Raw genomic sequence first — 22699 nt, 5'->3', positions numbered from 1 at the left:
CTTCATGAACTAAATCTTTTTTCTAGGGTTACAATGGATTTCATCCTTAGTTGATTGACTATTATCTATTTCCATATTTTTTTTATTGTTAATAGAGTTTTGATTATTTATTCATTCTTATTCATCTTTGATGATAGTCTAGCCAACTATTAGTTTGACAAGCCTAAAGAAATCAAAAAAATGACTTTTCATTTTAGGTCTTGAATGAATAACTCTTGGTCTTAATAAGATATGTTAATTTGTGGTTCGTAATTAGGATAGGAATATACTTGATTAAGTTGGGTAGCCATAATTGGGGTAGTTCTGAATCAATTTGGTCTACATTATTGGCATAAAAATATAGCTCAATAATTGGAATAAATTAGTTCTTTAATTGTTTGGAAGAGAATCAAGAGAAATTTAGTTCTCCAGGTTAATAATTAACACTATTAGGATAAATTGAGTGGAGATAGATCAATTAGTTAACACGTTGAATTAAATTGAAATTCTAGGGTTTTCCTATTGATTGTTTATTTTATTTAATTTGCATTGCTTATTTTTATTTACTTTAAAATTAGTTAGAAAATTTTATTATCGATTAATTTGGATAGGTTTTAAAGTAATATTTGGTGATTAGAGTTTCGATTAGTAATAGCTCTCTGTGGGATCAATATTTTATACTACTTGGAACGATACATATACTTGCGTGTGCAAGTTTAGATAAAAAAAATTTTGGTGTCGTTGTCGGGGACCGAACTGCTACTTTTGTTAACATCAATTTAATTACTTTTTGCCCAGCTCAAATTTATTTTTATTCATTTTATTTTCAAGTACCTTTGGCTTTTTTATGCGTGGAAGTCAAAATCTAGATTTGCTACCTCTTGATTTGGGAATTGAAAGAACTTTATGAAGACTCAAACGTTTAAACATTAATTCCTAGGTTGAACACGAAGAGTCCATAATGGCTAATCCTAATGGGAATAACAATGTTATTGACCAGAATGATGCACGATTTCCTCTTGTTGTCTCTCCTGCTCCTAGGTCTATCAGAGACAATGCCATACCACATGTCAAAGGCTTTGTACTAGTATTCGCTTTCTGACAGTGGAAGTATACAATTTTTAGATTAAACTGGCAGTCATTCAAATGGTAGAAGCTAATCAATTCCCTAGTTTCTCTCATGAAGATCCCAACCAACATCTGCGGTAGTTCATTAAACTATGCAGTACTTTCAAATTTAATGATGTTTCCGTAGAAGCTGTAAAATTAAGGTTGTTCCCATTTTCTTTAACTAGACAAGTTGCATACTAGTTAGATAAATTGCAGAATGAGTCAATTACAACTTGGGGGGTCAAGTTGTGAAAAAAGTTTCTAACTAAGTTCTTCCCTCCAGCAAAGACAACAAAATTGCGGAATGGCATTACTGGTTTCCAGTAATATGAAGAGTAAAATTTACATGAGGCATGAGAATGGTTTAAGGATATGCAAAAGAAATATCCTCACCACTAAGTGTCGAATTAGTTGGTGACTTAGACTTTTTACACTAGTTTAAGGGAGTCCATTAAAGGTAATCTGGATACAATAAGTAATGGGACATTATTGAGTAAGTCACCTAAAAAAGCTGCCAAGATAATTGAAGATATGACAGCAAATAGTTCGCAATGGATTTCAAGTAGAGTTAGGGCAAGCCAAAAGAAACCGATCTGAGTAGTAGAGGTTGATGCGACGACTACCCTTGTCGCTGAAATGGTTGTTTTGAGATAAGACATGAAAGAGAAAATTGGGGTTAGTAGGAAGTAATTGATTAGTGCAGGGATAATCATCATTCTTGGCAGTGCGCAGCTGAATCAAAACTGGTTGGATATGTTGGAAATCCAGAAAGAAAAAACAAACCCTTTTTCTAACACATATAATTTGGGATGGAGAACTCACCCCAACTTTGCTTGGGGAAATAACCAATGTAGTTCTTCACAAGTTAGACCAGTTGGACCTTCAGGTTTTTCTCAAAACCAGTTTCAAAGACCACATTCTCTATAACCACAGGTAGTAGAAAAGTAGTCGGCTACTTAAGAGGTACTTCAGTAATTCATATAGGTATCTGATGCTAGGATGATGGCTTTGGAAACTTAATTGGGTCAATTAGCTCAAGCTATTCATAGTAGGCCTCAATGACCATTACCATTAAATACTCAGCCTTCTTTTAATGTTAATAATTCGAAGGAGCATAGCAAGGCAGTCGCCCTTAAAAGCGGTAATGAGATACCTAGTATTTCTCCTTCAGTTAAAATGCTTTTCAGAGACTGAATTTTCTATTCCACCCATCGACGAGATTTTCGTCGAGCTTGACGAAAGCCTTAAAATTAGAATATCCTCATTTACATTCGCATGAAAGTTGGAAAGGAACAAGTTGGATAAGAAATTTTTGAAATTTCTTAAGGTATTTAAAAAGTTTTCCATTAATATTCCTTTTGTTAAAGCTTTAGAATAGATGCCTACCTGTGCAAAATTTATGACAGACATTTTGTCGAAGAAAAGACAATTGAGCGATTATTAGAATATAGCACTTACTAAGGATTGTAGTGCCATTATTCAAAGGAAGCTTCCTCCTAAGTTGAAGGATTCTGGGAATTCCACGATTCTTTTTACAATTGGCTACCATAATTTTGGAAAAGTGCTTTGCAATTTGGGAGCAAGCATTAATTTGATGCCACTCTCTATAGCTCGGAAATTGAGTCTGGGGGATATCATGCCATCAGTCCCATTAAAAATGGTAGACAAATTTTTGTTTCCCAAAAGGGTAAAAGTGGACAAGTTTTTTTCTGGCAGATTTCATTATCTTAGATTTGGAGGAAAAGAGAGAGGTTTCAATTTAAGCTTACCATGAGGTTTGTTAGAATTGTGTGACCCAAATTCTAAGAGATTGCTTGCAAGTCAAGTTAAACAAAAATATATTTTCTTTCTAGAAGATTTAGTATTTATTAGTATAATATATTTAGCATTTATTAGTATAGTTTATTTGACTTACTAATTTAGCCTATAAATAGGCTCCTTTACAATCTTAGAATTAAGAGACACCCATTAGATTAGAACTCATAACACATTCAGAGAATTTTGTGTTTACGTTTGAGGGTTCTTTGTTTTTTGGGTTTTCGGGGTTTAGTTTTTATCTTCATCTTTTGTACTCTTCATTCTTTTGCCATTATAGTAAAATTATCTTTGCCCGTGGTTTTTATCCTCTTTTGAGGGGTTTTTCCACGTTAAATTTGTGTGTTCATCTTCTCAATTTCTTCTACTATTTTTACTTGTTCGTTGCTTATTCGGGACGATCCTAACAAGTGGTATCAGAGCTAGTTTAACTTTCATAGATCAGCCCGGTCAGAGATGGCAGCAACAAGGTTTGAAATTGAGAAGTTCGATGGTGAGACAAATTTCAATCTGTGGCAAGTTCGGATGATGGCAATTCTAGTTCAAATGGCTTGAAAAAGGTTGTTACAGGGAAAAAGCCTGAAATCTAAATCAAACAGAATGGGAAGAGCTTGATGAAAAGGTCTTGTCTGCAATCCAGTTGTGCCTCGCGAATACAGTATTGCAGGAGGTATTGATGGAGAAGACCTCATTCGCCTTGTGGAAAAGGTTAGAAACTCTTTATGCGACTAAGTCTCTGGCTAACCGTTTAGTGTTGAAACAACGTCTATTTACGTTTCGCATGAACGAAGGTGAGCTTCTTAAAGATCACATCAGTCAATTCATTACTCTTTTAAATGATTTAAAGAACGTTGAGGTTCATATTGACGATGAAGATCAAGCTATGCTATTATTGTGCTCTTTACCCTCTTCATACAAGTCTTTCAGGGAGACCCTGATTTATGGCAGAGACAAACTCTCGTTCAAAGATGTGAAGGGTCATTTGTTGAGTAGAGACAAACTCGACAATGAGTTTGATTTGAATAGCAAAGCAGATAGACAAGCTTCCGTTTTGGTAGCATCAAAGAAACGAGACAAAAGGTGTCGCTATTGCAAAAAGTTAGGTCACGTCAAAGCAGATTGTTATAAACTGCGAAATAAAAGAGCTGCTGAGAGTAACGAGGAAGATGTAGCTGGTGCTAATTTGGTCGATGAAGGTGGTGATGATTTCTTGTTAGTGTCAACGAGCGATAACTCCAAGCTTACGTCTGAGTGGATCCTAGATTCAGGATGTTCTTTCCACATGTGTCCCAATAGAGAATGGTTCTCCACATACAGTTCAGTTGAAGGTGGAGTTGTGCACATGGGAAACGATTCATCTAGTAAAATAATCGGTATTGGTACTGTTAAAATTAGGATACACGATGGGACGATTAGGACACTCTCAGATGTCAGGTATGTACCTGATTTACGAAAGAATCTCATCTCCTTGAGTATTTTAGACTTGAAAGGATGCAGAATCAACATCGAGTCGAGCGACATTAAAGTATCTCGTTGAGCTCTCGTTTTGTTAAAAGGTAAAAGAACCGGCAGTCTTTATATTCTGGAAGATTCTACAGTGACCGGTGAAATCGGACGTCCCTCGTCCGTTACGGAGTCAAAGTCAACTCATTTGAAGCGGAGGCAACTTGGTCATAGGAGGGAAAAAGGTATGACCATTTCGTTGAAGAGAGGTTCTCTTTTGGATGCAGGTTTTGAAAAGTTAGGGCACTGTATTCGTGAAAATCAGACCCGGGTTAGTTTTGATTTGGCAGTGCACAAGTCGAAGGCTAGAAGTCTTCCAGCTTCTAAGCATAGATTCGACTCAGTTAATTCCCTGCATAGTTCAAGATAGGCCCGTGGCGGGTTTTGGCAAAGATGGCATTGAAAGAATTTGTGTCAATGTGGAGATCGTTAGAATTGTGTGACCCAAATTCTAAGAGATTGCTTGCAAGTCAAGTTAAACAAAAATATATTTTCTTTCTAGAAGATTTAGTATTTATTAGTATAATATATTTAGCATTTATTAGTATAGTTTATTTGACTTACTAATTTAGCCTATAAATAGGCTCCTTTACAATCTTAGAATTAAGAGACACCCATTAGATTAGAACTCATAACACATTCAAAGAATTTTGTGTTTACGTTTGAGGGTTCTTTGTTTTTCGGGTTTTCGGGGTTTAGTTTTTATCTCCATCTTTTGTACTCTTCATTCTTTTGCCATTATAGTAAAATTATCTTTGCCCGTGGTTTTTTATCCTCTTTTGAGGGGTTTTTCCACGTTAAATTTGTGTGTTCATCTTCTCAATTTCTTCTACTATTTTTACTTGTTCATTACTTATTCGGGACGATCCTAACAAGGTTCAATGATGAGCAGGTAACTTTCAAAATTTTCTCTTCTTTGAAACTTTCGAATGATAATGAAGAATTCTTATCAATTAGTGTGATAAACAAAGTTAATTTTGGTTCTTCTAAGAGCATTTATCTAGTTAATTCTATGTAAACTATTTTGGTTTCTAAAACTAAAAGAAAAGATGGCGTGCTTAAGGAATTTATGACCACTTTTGATTATATTTCAAAGTATGCAAGACCAATGTCAAAGTTTGAATCGTTGAGCTTACACATGAGATCTCTAAAGGATTTAAAGTCCTCTATTAAAAAGTCATTAAAAAAAGTTATAAGGTGAAGTGATGGCATGGTAAAAGGTTTGGTAGAAAACAACTTGAGCAAAGTTAGTATATTTTCTTATTAAAATCACGACAGAAGCTAAATCTTGGAAAGTTAAAAATTTTTCGGTCAAAATTGTTTCGAGTTTTTTGAGATATTTCTTTACGAAGCAATAAAACTTCATAGGCAAAGACTTAAGTATTTTTGGAGAGGTGGTGTAATAAGGATTATGTAATAGTTATTATGAAAATGAGTGTGTACTATGGATTATGTAATAGTCATTGTAAAAATGAGTATTTTCTTGGTATGAAGGGCATAGCATAGTTGTAAATTGAAGATCAAATTGAATGCATGTACATAGTCAGTTTGCTTATATTGCCTTGAATTGTAGATTTACCACTAAGTATATTTTCTCAGCGTACAATTTGTTTTTTCCGAGCACAGGTACAGTAGATTCTCGATTGTGAGAGTGGTTGGTTCAACATCCCAGAAGCAAATTCCTGACTCAACAAAGTTTGCTTATGTTATGTTTTAACGTTAATTAAGGCATGTACCTAAGTTGAATCATTTTGGTATTAAACTATGTTATTTGCACTTTTGATTATAAAATGTTGATATATAAATTGGTTAATTTTTTAGTAGTTTGTAAATGGCTGATGAATATGGGCTAATATGGTATAAAATGTTGAATATGTAAATGATCCTAGTGAAGTAGGTAGGAATGTTTATGTCTTGATTGATTTGACTTAAAAGTTAACTTATAGGAAATGAATCAATTGCATATTATTGGAATAGGCTTAAAAGTTCATGAATGGATGATTGAAATTTGCATATGTTAGCTAAATAGGGTTTGAATGTGATTAGAAATAGACTTAGAAAAATTGTAGGTTTTGTGCACCTTGAAATTACAGAAATAGTACGTTACATCGCGACGTCACATGTATGTCATCGCGACGAGATCTGGGCTCCAAGCCACAGCACGACGACAAACCCCGTTGCCATGACGAGGGCCAAGTCAGTATGTCATGTCACGACGAATAACTCCCTCATGTCGTGATGTCATCCCGATAGTATGGTTTCAGTACAATTTAGTCCTGATTCGATCTCAAGTTAGCATTAGACCTTTCACAAGCTCGCATTAGATTCGGGAATAACTACTTATCGTATTGTTTGCTTATAACTCTTGTGTTGTATTGTAACACCTAGGAATTTAGGGTTAGAAGTTTTGAGATTTGTAGGTAGAGTCAGTGCCTAGATAGAACAATTAGGTTTGTTGGTGTGTTTTTGTTGGTCTGATGGTTGGTTATGTGTTAGCGTACCTTTAAGTCCTAGGTTCGAGTTCTCAGGTGTGTTTTGAGGGACTATTTTTTATTTAGTTTGTTTTGTTTTAAAATTCTAAATAGTTATTTATTCATTTTCTTATTTTTTGGAAAAAGGAAAATCCCTTCTTACGTTCTCTTCTCCCTCTCTTACACGTTCTTCTCTTCTCTTTTCACATTTTCTTCTTTTTCTTTTAATCTTTGATTTTCTTCTGCTGCTTCGTTTCGGTGGTTTGTTTTCGTCTCGATTGGATTTCTTCTCTTTTGCTTCTACTCTATTTCTTTTGTTGCGTTTTATAATCTCGTCGACAGGAGTTTTTGGAATTGGTGGATTTGAGGCGTCGATCATTTTTGGGTGTTTAAATCGTGAATTCAGGTGTGGGTTTCGTAAATTTTTAAATTTATTCGTGAATTAATGAATCAATTTTGTGAAAAACAGTAATTTCATGTGTTCCGGTGATTGCGTGATCGTAATGTTGTATCACTGTTAAATTGAGTAAAAATTCGACTAGTTAGGGTGTGTTTCTGCACTATTAGAGGTTAAGGATCATTTGATGTCGGAATTCATGTTTTTTGGGTTGTTTTAGGGTGGTTTCGTGACCACATGGGCATGTGCATTTGGGAATTAGGGTTTTTGGGCAAATTTTGGTGCCACATAACCGTGTCGCTGATTTAGGGGTTTTGTCAATTTCCACACGAGCGTGTCCCCTAGTCACATTGGTGTGTGAGATTTCCATACGGCATATCTACTCTGCACTCAATTTTAGCACTTTTGGACAGTGACTTCCACTGGCTGCTCACACGAGCGTGTGTCCCCTCCATACGGGCGTGTGTAGCCTTTACATGGGCGTGTAGACCCCCCACATGGTCGGGGCACACGGCTGTGTGTCGCTATTTCGCCAATTTTTGTATTGTCCATTTTTATCTAATTATGATTCTGTGTATTTCGACCCTTGGCTAGGTCTTAGTAAGGGTGGTCGGGACTTCGTTTCGGCCTGGACTTGTGCGTTATTCGCAATCATAGCTCTAATTAAGCAATTCGATTGAGTGTTAATTGATGTTATGTTATATCTTATTCTAATTACGGGCATTTGAATGTGTGCATTTCTAATTTCGTATTCTATTTCTATAAGTCTATCTACGAATGGTGTGCATTTTGCATTTGCATTAATCTTTTTGGGTTTGGTTGAGAAGAGAAGGGATTCTGATCTGTTTTGGCAATTTCAACTGCAATACGTCTGTATAGCAGTTTACCGCATAGTACAACATATATGTTAGCTTTACTGCATATTAACATTTGAGTGGCTTAGTCCACATACATGGTGTGTAGGGTTGGATGTGCCTTTCGAGGTCCTATGTGGTGTGCATGGTTGGATGGGCTTGAATAGCTCATATGTGGTGTGCATAGTGGTTGGAGAGTCGTTTGGCTAGTTGGGTGGGTTTTTATTACTTGTTGCATTCATTCTACATTCTGTATGATTACGAGACTAACTATTTATAGATCGAGGTGTTTCAATATTGATACGTTCGATTTGTTTGTGAAAACTACTCGTATATCGGATTGCCATTGAGATATTTTTTTGTGACACTTTGGTGTTCGTTTTCTGTCTTTTTCGAACTCGCATTGAGCTCGTGTAGCTCACCCCCTTACTTTATCCCTTTGCAGGTACCCTCATTTTCTGTAGCTGGACTTGACATGCTGGAGGTCTCGGAGTGATATGTTTTAAGCCGGACTAATAGAATGACTTTTCAGATTTTTTATTTTGTGAATTGTTTTGGACTGTAAACATCTATAAATACAGTGGTACAATCAAATTTTGGATTTTCATAAATAGTTTTGTTTTGAATTCTAGAAACTTGGAACTTTACTTCCGAACGCCTTCAACGTGACTTGAATTCTCTATTTTGAATCCTAAAAGGGCTAAATGGTTTAGTTCGATTTTAATAATTGTGTTCATATAAGATTTTAACAACTCGCTTGTAAAATTGTTTCAGATCACTTCAGTGATCAATGTAACCTCCAGGATTCGGTCTAAACTTTTAGGTCGAGTTTTGCAGCGTTACATGTATGCCTAATGATATGAAATTGTAGTAAATTACGTCATAGTTGCTCCGGGAACGAATGTAGATTCTATGAAATTTATCTCTATTTCACCAAGTTTACCTTTGGTATTTCCTTTTCTGAATTTTTTTTGGAGTTCTCCAGTAAATGATCAAGTTTTCTAAATTGTAGGTTTTCTTTTTTTGTTATTTTATTGTTTCCTTATTTATTTTAATATCCTTCATTCGTTTTGAATCATCATTCAAAAATTATGGCACCCAAAAGATCTCATGATGTCCCAGTTGAGAGTGACAAATTTGAATATAGTACTACCATGGAGGAAAAGTGGCATCTATTAGAGTGTAGGGGGATTGAGTGTTTTTCTAAATTTAAATATAAATTTTCAATCCCTAAAGGAAAACATCACCTAAGCAAAGTAGGTTTAAAGGAAGGTGATTCGCCATATTTTTGGGTTTCACTGTATGGATTTTAAATAGGGTTTCACCTACTGTTGCATCTTTTCTTCGTGGATGTTCTGAATTCATGCGGGGTTGCACCGAGTCAACTAATGGGAGCATTTCGATTGGCCTTGGTGGGTTATTTTTTATATTGTCGCAATAAGAGGGAAGAAACTTCAGTTGATGTGTTCAAGAGAGCTTATATATTGTCTCCTGCTAGTGATACATACCAAAAGTGCTTTATGATGTTGATAGCTCACAAAGGCACTATAACGATGTTGAACAATACAAGGAATAATATGAATCTTGTAAGAGAGAAATATATCAAAGTAGAACAAATTTGCGCAGGTGGCTTTCCATTTCTACTTTCTTGGTGCAAGCTCGAGAATGATTGGAATACTTTAAAGCCCATTTTGGAGACTGATGTGGAGATGGAGAGTGCCAACATTTATGTCAAGGTTTGTCGAAAAAGTTGGAGGACACTCATATTTTACACAACATATGAAGATATTGTTTGATGGGGAAGAGCCCAAACAAATGGGACGGAATGGACATCAATATAATTGGTAGCAACTAATTAAATAAAAAAATTATATTAATACTAAAAAAAACACCTCCCCCTCTCTTTTCCCTATCGTTCCTCCTCATCCCTCTCCCTCTCTCTCTCCCTCCCTTTTCCCTCTCCCTCTCCCTCTCCCCACTTATATAATGTGACTCAACAATTTAATATTAATATAATTTTTTTATTTAATATTAATATTAATATAACTTTTATTTAATTCGATTTAATGACGTGGTGACATGGCACTTCTTGATTGGCTCTAGATTTTTTTTTTAACATGGTGTAATGGTAGGGGCCAATTTTGGCAACGAAATAAAATTTAGGTACTCGATTCGATCAAAAAAAATTTTAGGTACCTAACTCAAATTAAGGATATAGGTTAAGGGCATCCTATTTAATTAAACCCTTTGTTCATCATGAAGCCAAAATAAAATCAACTAAATTAATAAAAATGGCTTAATATTAAAAATGCCTCTTAAATTATACATTTGTTTTTCATCTTGATATTAAATTTTTTTGTTAGAATGGATACTTTCACTGTTTTTTTACATTAGTACCTTCACCCTAAGTCATTAATCAACTATGGTCAATAATAACGTGACCTAATTGTATAAGGACACGTGACAAAAGGCCACATAAGCAATGTGACATCGTTACTTGTATCAAATAATTTAAAAAAATAAAAGCTAAATATATATATAAATTACGGAAAAAATCTAAAAGTCAAATTTATATTTAAAATAGATAAAAATTAATTTCAGAAATTAATTTTCATAATATATAATTATATAAGAATATAAATAATTCAAGATATATAGAGAAATTTTTAAAAATTCAAAAAAAATAACCCAATATTCAAATTAAAAGTTTAAAAATTATATAAAAACTATTTTGATTTCTCTAATTTCCCCCGACTAAACCTCAACGATTGCACACCGGAAACAGCCAAAAAGAAGCCAAGAATAATTTATAACTAGAGAGTAAAAATTTATTTTTCCTTCCCTAAATCTGTTGTTGTCATGGCATTTTAGCAGTCTCCGTTGCTTCGTATATACACTCACACTGTACCAACATACGCTCCAACCATAGCCGGTCACAGCTCTCCCTCTTGGCTAGCTAACTATCTTCGTCGGTGCAGGTCTGGGCCATTGTTGCTTCCCTCAGTTTTTATTTCAGACTTAAGATTTAATTGTTGTTTGGATTTCAGAGAGTTGCTTACGTTTTGTGGTTACTAAATTGATTTTATTTTTGGGTTAATTGAACAGCATATAGGGTTTTCGATGAACCCTTTGTTTCGAGTCGGGTTTAGCTCACGGGATTTATTGTTGTTCGGTTTATTGGATTCGTAGGAATGTCTATATATTTTCTTGAATTTTTAAAAATCATTTCCTCTTTTTTTTTAAAAAAAATTCTATATTTTGAATTATTTGCATCCTTTTATAATTATATATTATAAAATTTAATTTTCAGAAAGATTTTTATATTTTTTGAATATTATTTTAAAATTTTATGTATTTTATATTTTTAAACTATATGTATAGCTTATTATAAATAATCATAAATTTATTTTTGAATTTATATATATTTCTAATTATTCTTATTTTTAGAATTATTTAATATTTATACTATTAATAAAATCTTTGACTGAGTTGGTGTTATTAGTCAACCTGCCACCAATTCAGTGAGAGATATTACAAAATTGATTTTACATATTTAAAATAAGTTATATTATTTGAGGGTATTTTAGTCTTTTTAATTTTAAAATATAAGAATATATATATAGTGGGATTAGAACCTATACCAATTACATTGAAAAACTTTAAACTTACCACTCAAACAATGTTTTATTTTAATTTGTTTATACATTTTAATTTTATCATGCACAATTTATTTCCTCCATCAATTGTATATATAAATATTAATATTGTTGATTGATATGGTGTCACGAATTAACTTGACCTCAACTTAGGATTGATGACGACAATATAATAAATAATTGTATTCATTTAGTATTCTTATGTATTTATGTGTTTAAATTTCGTTTTACTTACAATTTAATCTATTTTTAATTTTAATATCATATATATTTCATGTATTAATATTAATTAGTTTCAAGTTTTATATCTAATTATTTATTATGTGTTATTTTTAAACACATATTTATGTTCTAAATATGTGATTTTCGTATGTGTTTTTTTTTGTGTGTGTGATAAAGAAGAAATTACAAGAAACAAACTACATTAACAAGCCTAACTCTCCAATCGGGAATATTTCAAACATTCGCAATCCTTGGCTTCCCAAGTGAGCCAACTTAGTCATACTATCAGTTTCCTGATTCTCTTCTCTAGGTATGTAACATATATTCCAATGAAGAATATGAGACAATAATTAAAGAATTCTCCTAATCAGAGCCGAATTGGACCTTCCTATAAGACTCCCTTGGATGGTCGTAACCACCTCAAGACTACCAATCTGGATCAGCACATTACCAAAACCTTGATCAATTAAGATGTCTAATCCATCCAATATGCCTCACAATTCAACTTCGAACATGAACAGCTCCCCAAGAACCAATTAAAACCAATTATCCACTCTCCATTTTTGTATCTCACAACTCCTCATGCTGCCACAGAACCATCATCAAGCCTAACGGAACCGTAGTAGACCTAACTCCTAGATGAGTTAGAGCATAAAATCAGATCCTGAACAGTACTCGATGGACTCTTACCAGACATCAAGAATTGTTTGGACCAACTATACGAGACCTTCATAGTATCATTACTGCTCCAGGTCGCTCCCTGAAAGATAAAAAGATTGGGATTCTTCCAAATACGCCAGATGATAATCCCAAAAAGACATTCCCAACTTACCTCTCCAAAGCAAATGTCATATTGGTTCTGTAGATTTGAGACGAGCCATTCCTATAGATTACCAGAGTAAAACCTGAGACATCCGATAGTAGGAATTAAAAGGTTCTGAATATTTATTGCTGCAGGACAATCCCTTATGGCATGTAACACATCTTCAAATATATGACCACAAACTCCACATGTCAAACTATGATCCAAGCCCCGACGAACACTTTCTATGTTGGTGATTAATCTCTGCTTGAATACAGACCAAACAAAAAATTTAACCCTTTAGGGGCCTTTGAACTTCCAAGGGATCTTCCAAACATCTTCCTTCGATTTTCATGAACGTTCCCGAAGTTTCTCATAGGCACTTTTAACAGAAAAGGAACTTGTCATCATTTCCCCTAGATTATCCTATCAACTCCTGCTGCTGAATGTGGTGGGGGTATCCCAATAAGCTTTCGAATGATTGTCTCATGCAACCATATCTAAAATAAATCAAGGTTTCAAGTACCATCTGTTGCAACCATATCACTAAGAAAATAGTGCAAATCCAAACTAGAATGTCTGAGAATCATATTAACGAGAGGCCATACATTTGGAATCCAAGGATCACGCCAACACTTGATATTTCACCATCCCCTACTAACCAAAGCAGAATCTCTCGAATAAGTCGCCAAACCTTAGTAAGGGTTCTCCACAGGAAAAAGTTTCTACTACGAGATAAAGTTTCTAAAATACCAAAAGCCACCCTATACTTCGCTCGAAGCACCTATACCCAGAGAGCTTTAGAATCAGCCACAAGTTTAAATCTCAACTTCATCATAAAGGAAGTTTTATGATCTTGCAACTTTCAAAAATCGATACTGCCATGTTCTTGAGGCCAACACACATCCTACCAACCAACCAAAGCCACTTTCTTACCTCTATTCGAGGATCTTCAAACAAACTAATGCACCATACGTTCGATTTCCTCACAAAGATCCTTGGAAATCAGCATTGACTGCATGAAATAACTAGGAATCGCCAGTAGAATCAATTGAGCCAAGGTGACCCTACCAATAAGAGAAATAACCTTGCATCCCAACCCTACAATTTACTTTGAACCTTGCCCACCACAAAATGAAAAGAGCTATTGGGTACTCTACCATGAAATAGGGGTACTCCCAGATAGTTCTAAAGACTACGTACTCTGCGAAATCCAAGAATACGACACAAGTTACCTCCTAAAGCATCATATACACCTTTTGAGAAACAAACATTCGTTTTATGTGCATTAATCTTGTACCTTGAATACTCACATAAACTATCTAACATTTCATTTCATTCAAGACTGTATCTTGATCCTCTTTAGATTGACCAAACAGAATTGGGTCATCTACAAAAAAAAAAGTGAGACAGGGGAGGGCCCGATCAAGGTAGACAAATAGGTCTCTAATGTCTAGAATTAATATTAGATTGGACACTATGGCCAAGCCATTCCATGCATAGAACAAAGATATAGGGGGATAGTAGGCACTCTTGACGGACCCCCTAGTCAACTAAAATTTCTAAGTTGGTGTTCTATTCTACAAAATCCGCATAGTGGAGTTAGAGATAGAAAACATAATTACATTACAAAGGTAATTCGAAATACCTATAGCTTGGAGAGATTCACTAATAAACTCCTAACACACTCGATTATAAGCCTTCTCAAGATCAATCTTGATGGCCAACCAGCTCCTAGTCTTCTTCTTGATTTTCATGGAATGAAACACTTCCTAAGCAATAATAATATTATTCATTATGCTTTTTCTCGTAATAAACTCAGTCTGCTCTTGGCCAATTATTCTTGGGAACACTAGCTTAAACCAATTAGCAATGATTTTCATTACCCACTTGTAGAGAACCGAGTGCATACTAATCAATCAAAATTGAGAGAAACAATTTGGATTCGAAACCTTAGGGATGAAAACTATTAAGGTATTGTTCAGCTACGGATCATTTTTTTCTCTGTTAAAAATATTCTTGACCTAGGTACAAACCAAATCCCCAAGACGATTCCATTGACTTTGAAAAAAAAGCCATGAAATTTGTCACTCCCGACGCCTTCAAAAGACTCATATTAAACATGGCAGACTTTATCTCCTTGTTGGGGACTGGTTTGCTCAAAAACTGGATCTCACTATCTTCAAGCTTCGGAAATGAACTAGTGGGAAGTCCCCTCATCGTCCCGGGTCCTCACCATACAAATTCTTGAAGAATTGAATCACCTCCTGACATAGTTCCTCCTCATCAAAAGTCCACTCCCCCTTCACATTTTTTAAAGCCATGGTCCAATTCTACTTTCTCCTTTTCAGGGTGCACCTATGGAAAAATTTTGCATTGCGATCTCCCAAAGAAAGCCAGTCACACTTTGCCTTTTGTTTCCAAACAAGTTCCTTATGATACAAGACATGTCCAATTCTGACTAAAATAAATTATCAGACTATGAATAATCCATACCTCTCTTAATTGTATCGAGTTTTTGAAACAGTCTTTTTTTACGTAACCCATTATGGTCATACATCTTCTTATTCCAATCCTTAAGCTAACTTGTGAAATTAGAAAGCGAATTGGATATAGAACCAACAAAATTTCAATTTTTGTTAACGAAGTCAAAAAAAACTCTACATGCTCAACCTATCCTGCCAAAAAATGAAATAGACGACCCAAAGACGAATGAAGCATAGTTCGTAATGATAGAAGAATAAGCTCATGATTAGACTTGAGTCTAGGGAGATAGGTCACAGAATAGTTTCGGAACAACACAAACCACGCATCATTCCCAATAGTTTTGTCAAGACGCTTCGAAACTCCACCCCTTTGCCACGTAAAAGGAGCACCTCTGAAACCAAATCATGTACCAAAGAAGAGTCTATAAAGTCTTCAAAAAATGGACATATTTTTCCATTGAATCATCCATCCCTCTTCTCATTAGAGGTTAAAATTGCATTAAAATCTCTTATTGCCACCCAAATCAAAACAAATTGGGGATGACTCCAAATAATATCAACCTGTATCAAATCTTTCCATCCAACCCAAATACCCCTAGAAAAGCCAATTGCTTCCACTCGATGAGAATACTGAAAGCCAAGACTTTGCGACAATCAAATCATCTTTGTCACCGCTAACTTTAGTTTTTAAAAGGCCAACAATATTTGATTTATATTCCTAATTATACTCACAAAAGATCCTCGAAAACTTGCTACTCGCACACCCTTGACAATTCCATAAAAAATGGATAAATTCATAAAAATAAAATAGAAAAAAGAGGGTAACTTACCATATCTCTTGGCTAGCATGTGCCTTCATTGAGTTTCTCATCGTTGTTCAAGTTCCTCATCTTAGCCTTGTTATTAATTTGTGAGTTGATGAGTTTGGCCATGGAATTCATTGTATCTGACAACGAAACCCTTACACTCCTAGAATTTTTAAATCACCTCCCTCATTCTCGAATTATCTTACTAATAGCACCACCACTTCAGAAAATACCCCCTTAATTCCTGATCCCCTCCCTTTCGAAACTGGGATCCCTTTACCTTTCCCAACCAAAATATCAACTTCAATAGGATTGACATTATTGAGTTTCACATTTTCCTCAAAGGTAATAGCCGAGTGTCTTCTAGAATCAAGTAGCTCATTATTAAGTTCTACTATCGATTCCACTGGGCTATCAAAAGTTGGATTAAAGTTATCGTTCCCAAAGGGATTGGCGTTCCTTCGTAATTAACTCTCTTAAAAGGGGATTAAACTTTAAATTTCCTCCTACACTATCGTGGAATTACCCAAATTAATTGGAACCTCTAAGGCCCTATTTCCTTGAGTTGATAAAACAGGCCCAATAGACTTGGCACTTTCAGCATTCCCAAATGCCGTATTCCCAAAACCTGGTGGGTCCACCATCATCCCATTTTATTTGCCCAATTTAGTTAAAGCAGGCTCACTATACACCAAGCCCTCGTTTCATTTAAAGAATCCAACCCAACCACAGTATTTCGTCCCAAAACATTGAAACTAATTGTTTTTTTTTTTACACTAACCCATTATTTTTCTTTACCCAAGATAGACTCCCTTGATTCTTGATTGTTAGAAAATCCCCCTTTTGAAACCTTATCCCCAAAAAAATCGCCTCCATCGCACCATCTCGGCAATTCTCATTCCAGGCAAATTTGAGGAGTTATTCACGGTCAGTTTCGTCTCTAAACCTTGCTGAGCCTTAGAGCTTCACCGTGACTTCCTCTCAACAATCATCCAAGGCCCAAACAAATCCAACGGCTCCACCACCTTGTCTACCTCCAGTAAGTCTTCCATCGCTTAACTTTTACCCATAACAACATCCTTTGAAGTCCCCACACCCAAGCACATTTCTTTTGAATGGCTAAACCTTTTACAAGAGAAACAAATGAATGGAAGCAATTCAAACTCCACCCTCTGCACTGCCCCGTTAACCAGGATCTGAGAGACTAGAGGTTTCCTCTAATTGATACACACAACCATCCTGGCAAATTTCCCTCTCGACCCCTTGTCCGTCTGAAAGTCAAGCTTGGTAACCGTACCTATCAGACGCTCTATTTTCTCCAAGATTTGGCGCTTATAGAGGAAGCCCAAAAGACCAAGCAATTTGACCCAAACCATAGTATTTCTAGGGAAAGCTTGAAGAGGGTTAAACTCTGGTGTCCATGGTTAAACCGTGAGATACTAACCGAGCACAATCTATGGCCCCTGGGTAAGCACTTTCTCATAATCGTCTCAACTCTGAAACTTAACCAGAAAATATCTATTTTCCACACCCATTAGGTGAAACTGTTGGGAAGGCTTCCTAAGGCTATGAATCCTATTCTGCAGTATAATATATGATAAATTTCGACCAAGTAGCTTTACCACCACCGTAGTCACCAGATCTCTAATAAGAATTTGTTGAACCCTCTCGGAGAAACTAATAGCACGTATACCATTAACCATAGTTCTCACCACGTCTCCATCTAAAAGCTCAAAGTCCTCATCCCTACCAGAGTTAGGAGGCCCTTGGCCCAAGACTTTATCCCTCCATGAGATTTCTGGCATTAGGATTGAGTCTACAACCATATCATTTTCCGAATCAAAATCCAAACCCTTAAAGCGGACCTTTTTAGTGTTTCGATCTCCAATCATGTTTTCACCTCCGTCGTCCTCAACCATCTCTACAATTGACTAATTGTAATTTTAAAACATTAATATCATACAAAACGGTAATCCATTAAATAAAAACAACTTATTTTTATTTTCGTATGTGTTTTAGTAAATAATAACATAGCATTACTTATATAGTTTTTTGTCACATGTTATTACGTGATTGGATGATGTGATTATTGATTATAGTTGGATATTAACAAATCCTTAAATTATTGATAAAATGTTAAAATTATTAGGAAAACGATAAAGGAATTTCATAAGTTTTTGTTAGTGAAGCTGATTGTAGAAATTCCCAATTTGGATACCATTTCTTTAAAGGAAAATTAGATATAAAGATTGGAAGGTGACAGTAAAGGGTAATTTCTATATTAAGCCCCCCGAAAATATCGAAGGTAAAAAACTAAGAACTCAACAACTGCGACCAAACTGGGAAATGAAATGAGAAGTAGAAAAGCCATAAAAACAAACAATGAGAACAGATATTACCAACATATTACCAGAAGAGTGTATTTCTTACATCCTTTCCTTGACATCCCCAACCGATGTTTGCCGATCAAAGCTTGTCTCTCCGGTCTTCAGATCGGCAGCTGATTCTGATACCATTTGGGGAAAATTTCTTCCCTCTGATTGTTATGATATCATTTCCAATGCTTCATCATCATCATCCTCCAAGTTGTTGACTTCTTCCATGTCCAAAGCACAGCTTTATTTCCATCTTTGCAAGAACCCCATTATTATTGACAACGGTACCATGGTAAAACTTTTTATCTTCATTTTTTGTTTTTAATTTTCTTTTTCTTTTTAAATGTTATAATATGGGTTTTTCAAGATTTGGGTAGTTTTCTTTTGATGAAATTAGGGTAGCCCAGTGTATGATTCATAATTAATCTAATCTATTGGGTGTTTATTTTTATGGAAAATTTAGCTTTAGTGTTATTCTTTGTGGGAACCCCATTAGCCTAGTCTGCTTTATGTTTGGAATTTTCCTGGAAAATTGAAGAGCCAATAGCTTGGAGTTCAAATTTATGGTGGTGCAAATTGTAGCAAACATGTTAGGCAGTCCATATAAATGATTGGATGATTGGAATTTTGGAATCAATCAGGAAAAAGAACTGTGAAAAAGGGCAAACCTGCTAAGACTAGAGAGATAGAATATATTAGACATTGAGTTTACTTAGATACATTGATGCCTACGGTAGCAAGAGACTCATATGCGAAAGGAATAATATCTATGTAGTGTTGATAGCCTAGTTGGTTCATGTAGTAACCCTTAAGAATTGACAGACTCCGCCTCACTTCACCCGGAATATATGAGCCTGAAGTGTTGCATATATTACAACTGCTACATGAATCATAAGTTACTGAGAATTCATTGGAAGTGTAGTTGTAGAATTAATCATTGCATATGGTGCTTTGATCTTGAGTCTTTAGTAACTTGAGCATCAATGAATGGCCAATGTTGTGGAATCCTTTCCTTATCTGTTGATATATATAAAGAAGATCAGTATGTTGACTAACTTGATTCTTCTATACAGAGTTTTGGCCGCAACAGGGAAAAAATGTTATATGCTGGGGGCTCGACGGCTTTCAATTGCTTGGGCAAACACGCCTAGGTACTGGAGATGGAAACGTGTGCCTGAATCTAGGTGTGCCTACTCTTGCTTTCTTTTCTTATTGTATTTAAAAGTTAAATAACTATGTAGCTATGTTATACTGTCTTAGGGACTGACATTTTATTTCCCGTAAAATAATGCATGTTTGACTGCATTTTTTAGATTCTCGGAAGTGGCTGAGCTCAAAGAAGTGTGGTGGCTAGATGTGAAGGGAACAATAGAGACTAAAATTTTGTCTCCTAACACAACTTATGTAGCTTACCTTGTCTATAAATTTTCATCATCTAGATACGGCTTCGAGAAAAAACCTGTAGACCTGCATGTCGAGTTAGGAGAAAGTGATGCCGGGCGAACTTTTCGTATATTCCTAGATCCTTCAGCAAATATTCCTCAATTCTCTCGCGAGAGAGAAGATGGGTGGATGGAGGTTAAGTTGGGTGAGTTCTTCAATGAACATGGGGATGATGGGAAAGCTACTTGTAGTTTAAGGGAAGTTGATAATTATACCCTTAAGAAGGGCCTCATTATTGAAGGAATCGATATTCGGCCTAAAGATAGCAGATAGAAAAGAATTACATACTATGTATGATAAACATTATTGCTTGTGACATTATACAACATATTTAGTGGGAATATTTGCTAGCATGGTATATCTTTATTACCTGAACTCTTCATTTTTCCTGAAATACCCGTATTTGACACCAATGTCCAGCACATCTTTGGATATGAGTATGGCCAAATACATGGGAAGAACTTAGAAAATATAACCCATACGCAGTGGAGTGTAGGCAACCTTGGGTATGCTATAGTTATGGAAGTGATTCAGAGTTTGAAATTATTGCTTGGTTTTTGAGTGAAGAAATTTCAGTCATTTTATGCATTTCTTTTACAATAGTTGCAGGCTTGTAGTACTATTGCCTTGGTAAAGCCTTTGTTCTTTTTCCAAGTAAACTGGATTTAAACTTGATATCTAGTAGTTTTGTAGTTATTTTCTAATACTATATATCAGACTGATAAGTCTATATTAGTACTTGTTTACTATTGAAATTATATATAATTTAGGGTAAACTACATTAGTAGTCACTCAACTATGAATTTTTTTTCTCTTTTGGTCATCCAATTATGAAAAATTACAAAACGATCACTCAACTATTAGTAAAGTTCTTTGTTGGTCACCCAATTATGAAAAGTTATAAAATGATTACTCAACTGGTTAATTTTGTTTGTTTTGGTCCTCTAACTATTTTGGGTTTTCGGGTGTTTCCATTTTTACATTAGTCAACTAGTGATAAAAGAAAGACAATGTTAAATAATAGGATGATTATTTTGTAATTTTTTTATAATTGAGTGATGAAAAAAAACACATAATTGAATAATTATTTTGTAACCAATCATAGTATCATGGTTTAACCTTAATTTGGCTTTTTGATTCATTGATAAAAAAGATAAGACTTTCTATTACCGTTTGGATAGAAATCTCAATTGGAGTTAGAAAATTGGACCTGATTGGTTGGTTCAATCAAGAATAGATAGCCCACTTGGTTTGAAACTTCTCCCCCCCCCCCCCAAAAAAAAGAAAAGAAAAAAAGCATATGACGAAACCAGATATTTGATTCAATTGATAAAAAAGGGGTAAATTCATAAATAGTAACTAAACTAAGGTAATAGTTACATTTTGATTATTCAACTTTCAAAATCTACATCACGGTCATCTATTTTATGGGGTTGTTACAATTTGGTCACTTATTCATTAACTTTCGTCACCCCTTTAACAAAAAGGATAAATATCAAATTTAAACAAACTTTGGTCCAATATGCAATTTGATACATGGTCGCAATTATACATATGAAACTTGAATTGTAGTTCGTGTGTACATAGAATTTTTATTTTGATTCAATTGTATGCATTTAAAGAAATAAATACATACATTTATCTTCATATTGGATTAATATAATTGTTTGTGTATGCAATATATCAACGTAAAATTATGTTAATTCAATAATGTCATTAGTGATTTATGAAAATAGAATCAAATTGGAATTCCATATATAAAATTGCACAAAATCAAAGTTTATGTATGATATTACGCATTGGATCAAAATTCATGTATAGTTTTAATAAACTATCTCTTAACAAAATAATGACATAACATGTTAACTTACAGGATAATAATTAATTTCGCTTTTTGAACCATACTTAAATTTTAAGTTGGTATTGCCAATTGAGTTTTAGTTTAATTGATATTGGCATTATTTCTAGTGTATAATAACGAGGATACAAATATGCTGAAGTACATTATCTGCCTATTTAATGGTTGGAGGCTATGGCCATTTCCAGCTTCTAAAATGACTAAGATATTTACCGGTAAAAAGAAGAAGGAAGAATTGACTATTAATAAATCTAAATCCCAAAGTACACCGTTTTGCCCATTTGATTGTGATTGTGGCTTTTGGTCATGAGTTTGGATGTTAATTTAGATTTTGTTACTCTGATTTGCGAATTTCAATAAATTGAGGGTTTTAGGCTATGATTGTTGTATAATGCAAAGCAATAATTTTTTACATGAAATGTAAATTTTATTAATTTTTAAAATTTCTTTAAATTTTTTAAATATTAATTTTTTATGATTTTAGAAAATAAGTTATGAATTTTTCACATATATATTTTAAGAATTTTACGACATTTTTTTTATTTTTTAATTTTTTAAAGATCTAGCCATTAAAAAAATCTAAAATTAATATTTAGTTATAACTCAAGGGTTAAACTAGTTATTAATAGTTTGAGTTAATATGTCACATCATCATTTCGTTAAAGGGTGATGAAAGTTAACGGATGAGACGAGTGACTAAAATATGATAACACTAGTGATTATTACGTAATTTTTAAAAGTTAATTGATTGAAATGTAATTTTTCCTTTGATTTAAAGGTATTTTTTGTAGTTTACTCAAAAAATCTAAAAAAAAAGATAAATTTATTTTTCTAAATTATTTCAAAATTAATGAGATTTCAACTTTTAACATTTTATTCATGTATTAAAAAATATAGCATTAAATCGAATGCAAATTTTAAT

The 22699-nt window shown here is 34.3% G+C and overlaps 1 protein-coding gene, 2 long non-coding RNA genes and 1 other non-coding gene across 6 annotated transcripts; 2 read left to right on the top strand and 2 right to left on the bottom strand.

Moving 5' to 3' along the window:
* Positions 1 to 1383: 1383 nt before the first annotated feature.
* LOC121221499 (small nucleolar RNA R71) lies at positions 1384 to 1490 on the bottom strand. The gene has a single exon (XR_005918891.1). It is a non-coding gene; the product is annotated as a small nucleolar RNA R71 (small nucleolar RNA).
* A 911-nt stretch (positions 1491 to 2401) lies between these two features.
* On the top strand, positions 2402 to 6228 carry LOC121221164 (uncharacterized). Its single transcript, XR_005918632.1, has 3 exons — positions 2402 to 2864; positions 5284 to 5299; positions 6034 to 6228. It is a non-coding gene; the product is annotated as an uncharacterized lncRNA (long non-coding RNA).
* A 5977-nt stretch (positions 6229 to 12205) lies between these two features.
* Positions 12206 to 16527, bottom strand: LOC121221163 (uncharacterized). Its single transcript, XR_005918631.1, has 2 exons — positions 16126 to 16527; positions 12206 to 14199 (listed from the first exon to the last, which is right to left on the bottom strand). It is a non-coding gene; the product is annotated as an uncharacterized lncRNA (long non-coding RNA).
* Positions 16528 to 16844: 317 nt separating this feature from the next.
* On the top strand, positions 16845 to 20288 carry LOC107891946 (F-box protein PP2-B11). Of its 3 annotated transcripts, none has more exons than XM_016816874.2 (3): positions 16845 to 17140; positions 19550 to 19660; positions 19790 to 20288. In XM_016816874.2, exons 2-3 carry the CDS (start codon positions 19581 to 19583, stop codon positions 20190 to 20192), a joined length of 483 nt encoding a protein of 160 aa, XP_016672363.1. In that variant the 5' UTR covers positions 16845 to 17140; positions 19550 to 19580; the 3' UTR covers positions 20193 to 20288. The 3 variants fall into 3 exon arrangements, with proteins under 3 accessions (XP_016672363.1, XP_016672361.1, XP_040957690.1); XM_016816872.2 differs by having other exon boundaries at positions 16845 to 17568; XM_041101756.1 differs by having other exon boundaries at positions 16928 to 18760.
* Positions 20289 to 22699: the final 2411 nt, after the last annotated feature.

This window comes from Gossypium hirsutum, chromosome D09 (genome assembly GCF_007990345.1).
Source record: "Gossypium hirsutum isolate 1008001.06 chromosome D09, Gossypium_hirsutum_v2.1, whole genome shotgun sequence".
In the NCBI taxonomy this organism is placed as follows: domain Eukaryota; kingdom Viridiplantae; phylum Streptophyta; class Magnoliopsida; order Malvales; family Malvaceae; genus Gossypium; species Gossypium hirsutum.
Note: the sequence above shows the minus strand (reverse complement) of the source record. Positions and strands in the feature narration are given on the sequence as shown.

What these genes read in the sequence shown, in the direction of transcription:
- LOC107891946 (XM_016816872.2), top strand. An exon ending in AAACGTGTGCCTGAATCTAG is followed by an intron (nt 19,661 to 19,789) that starts GTGTGCCTACTC and finishes TGCATTTTTTAG; the next exon opens with ATTCTCGGAAGTGGCTGAGC.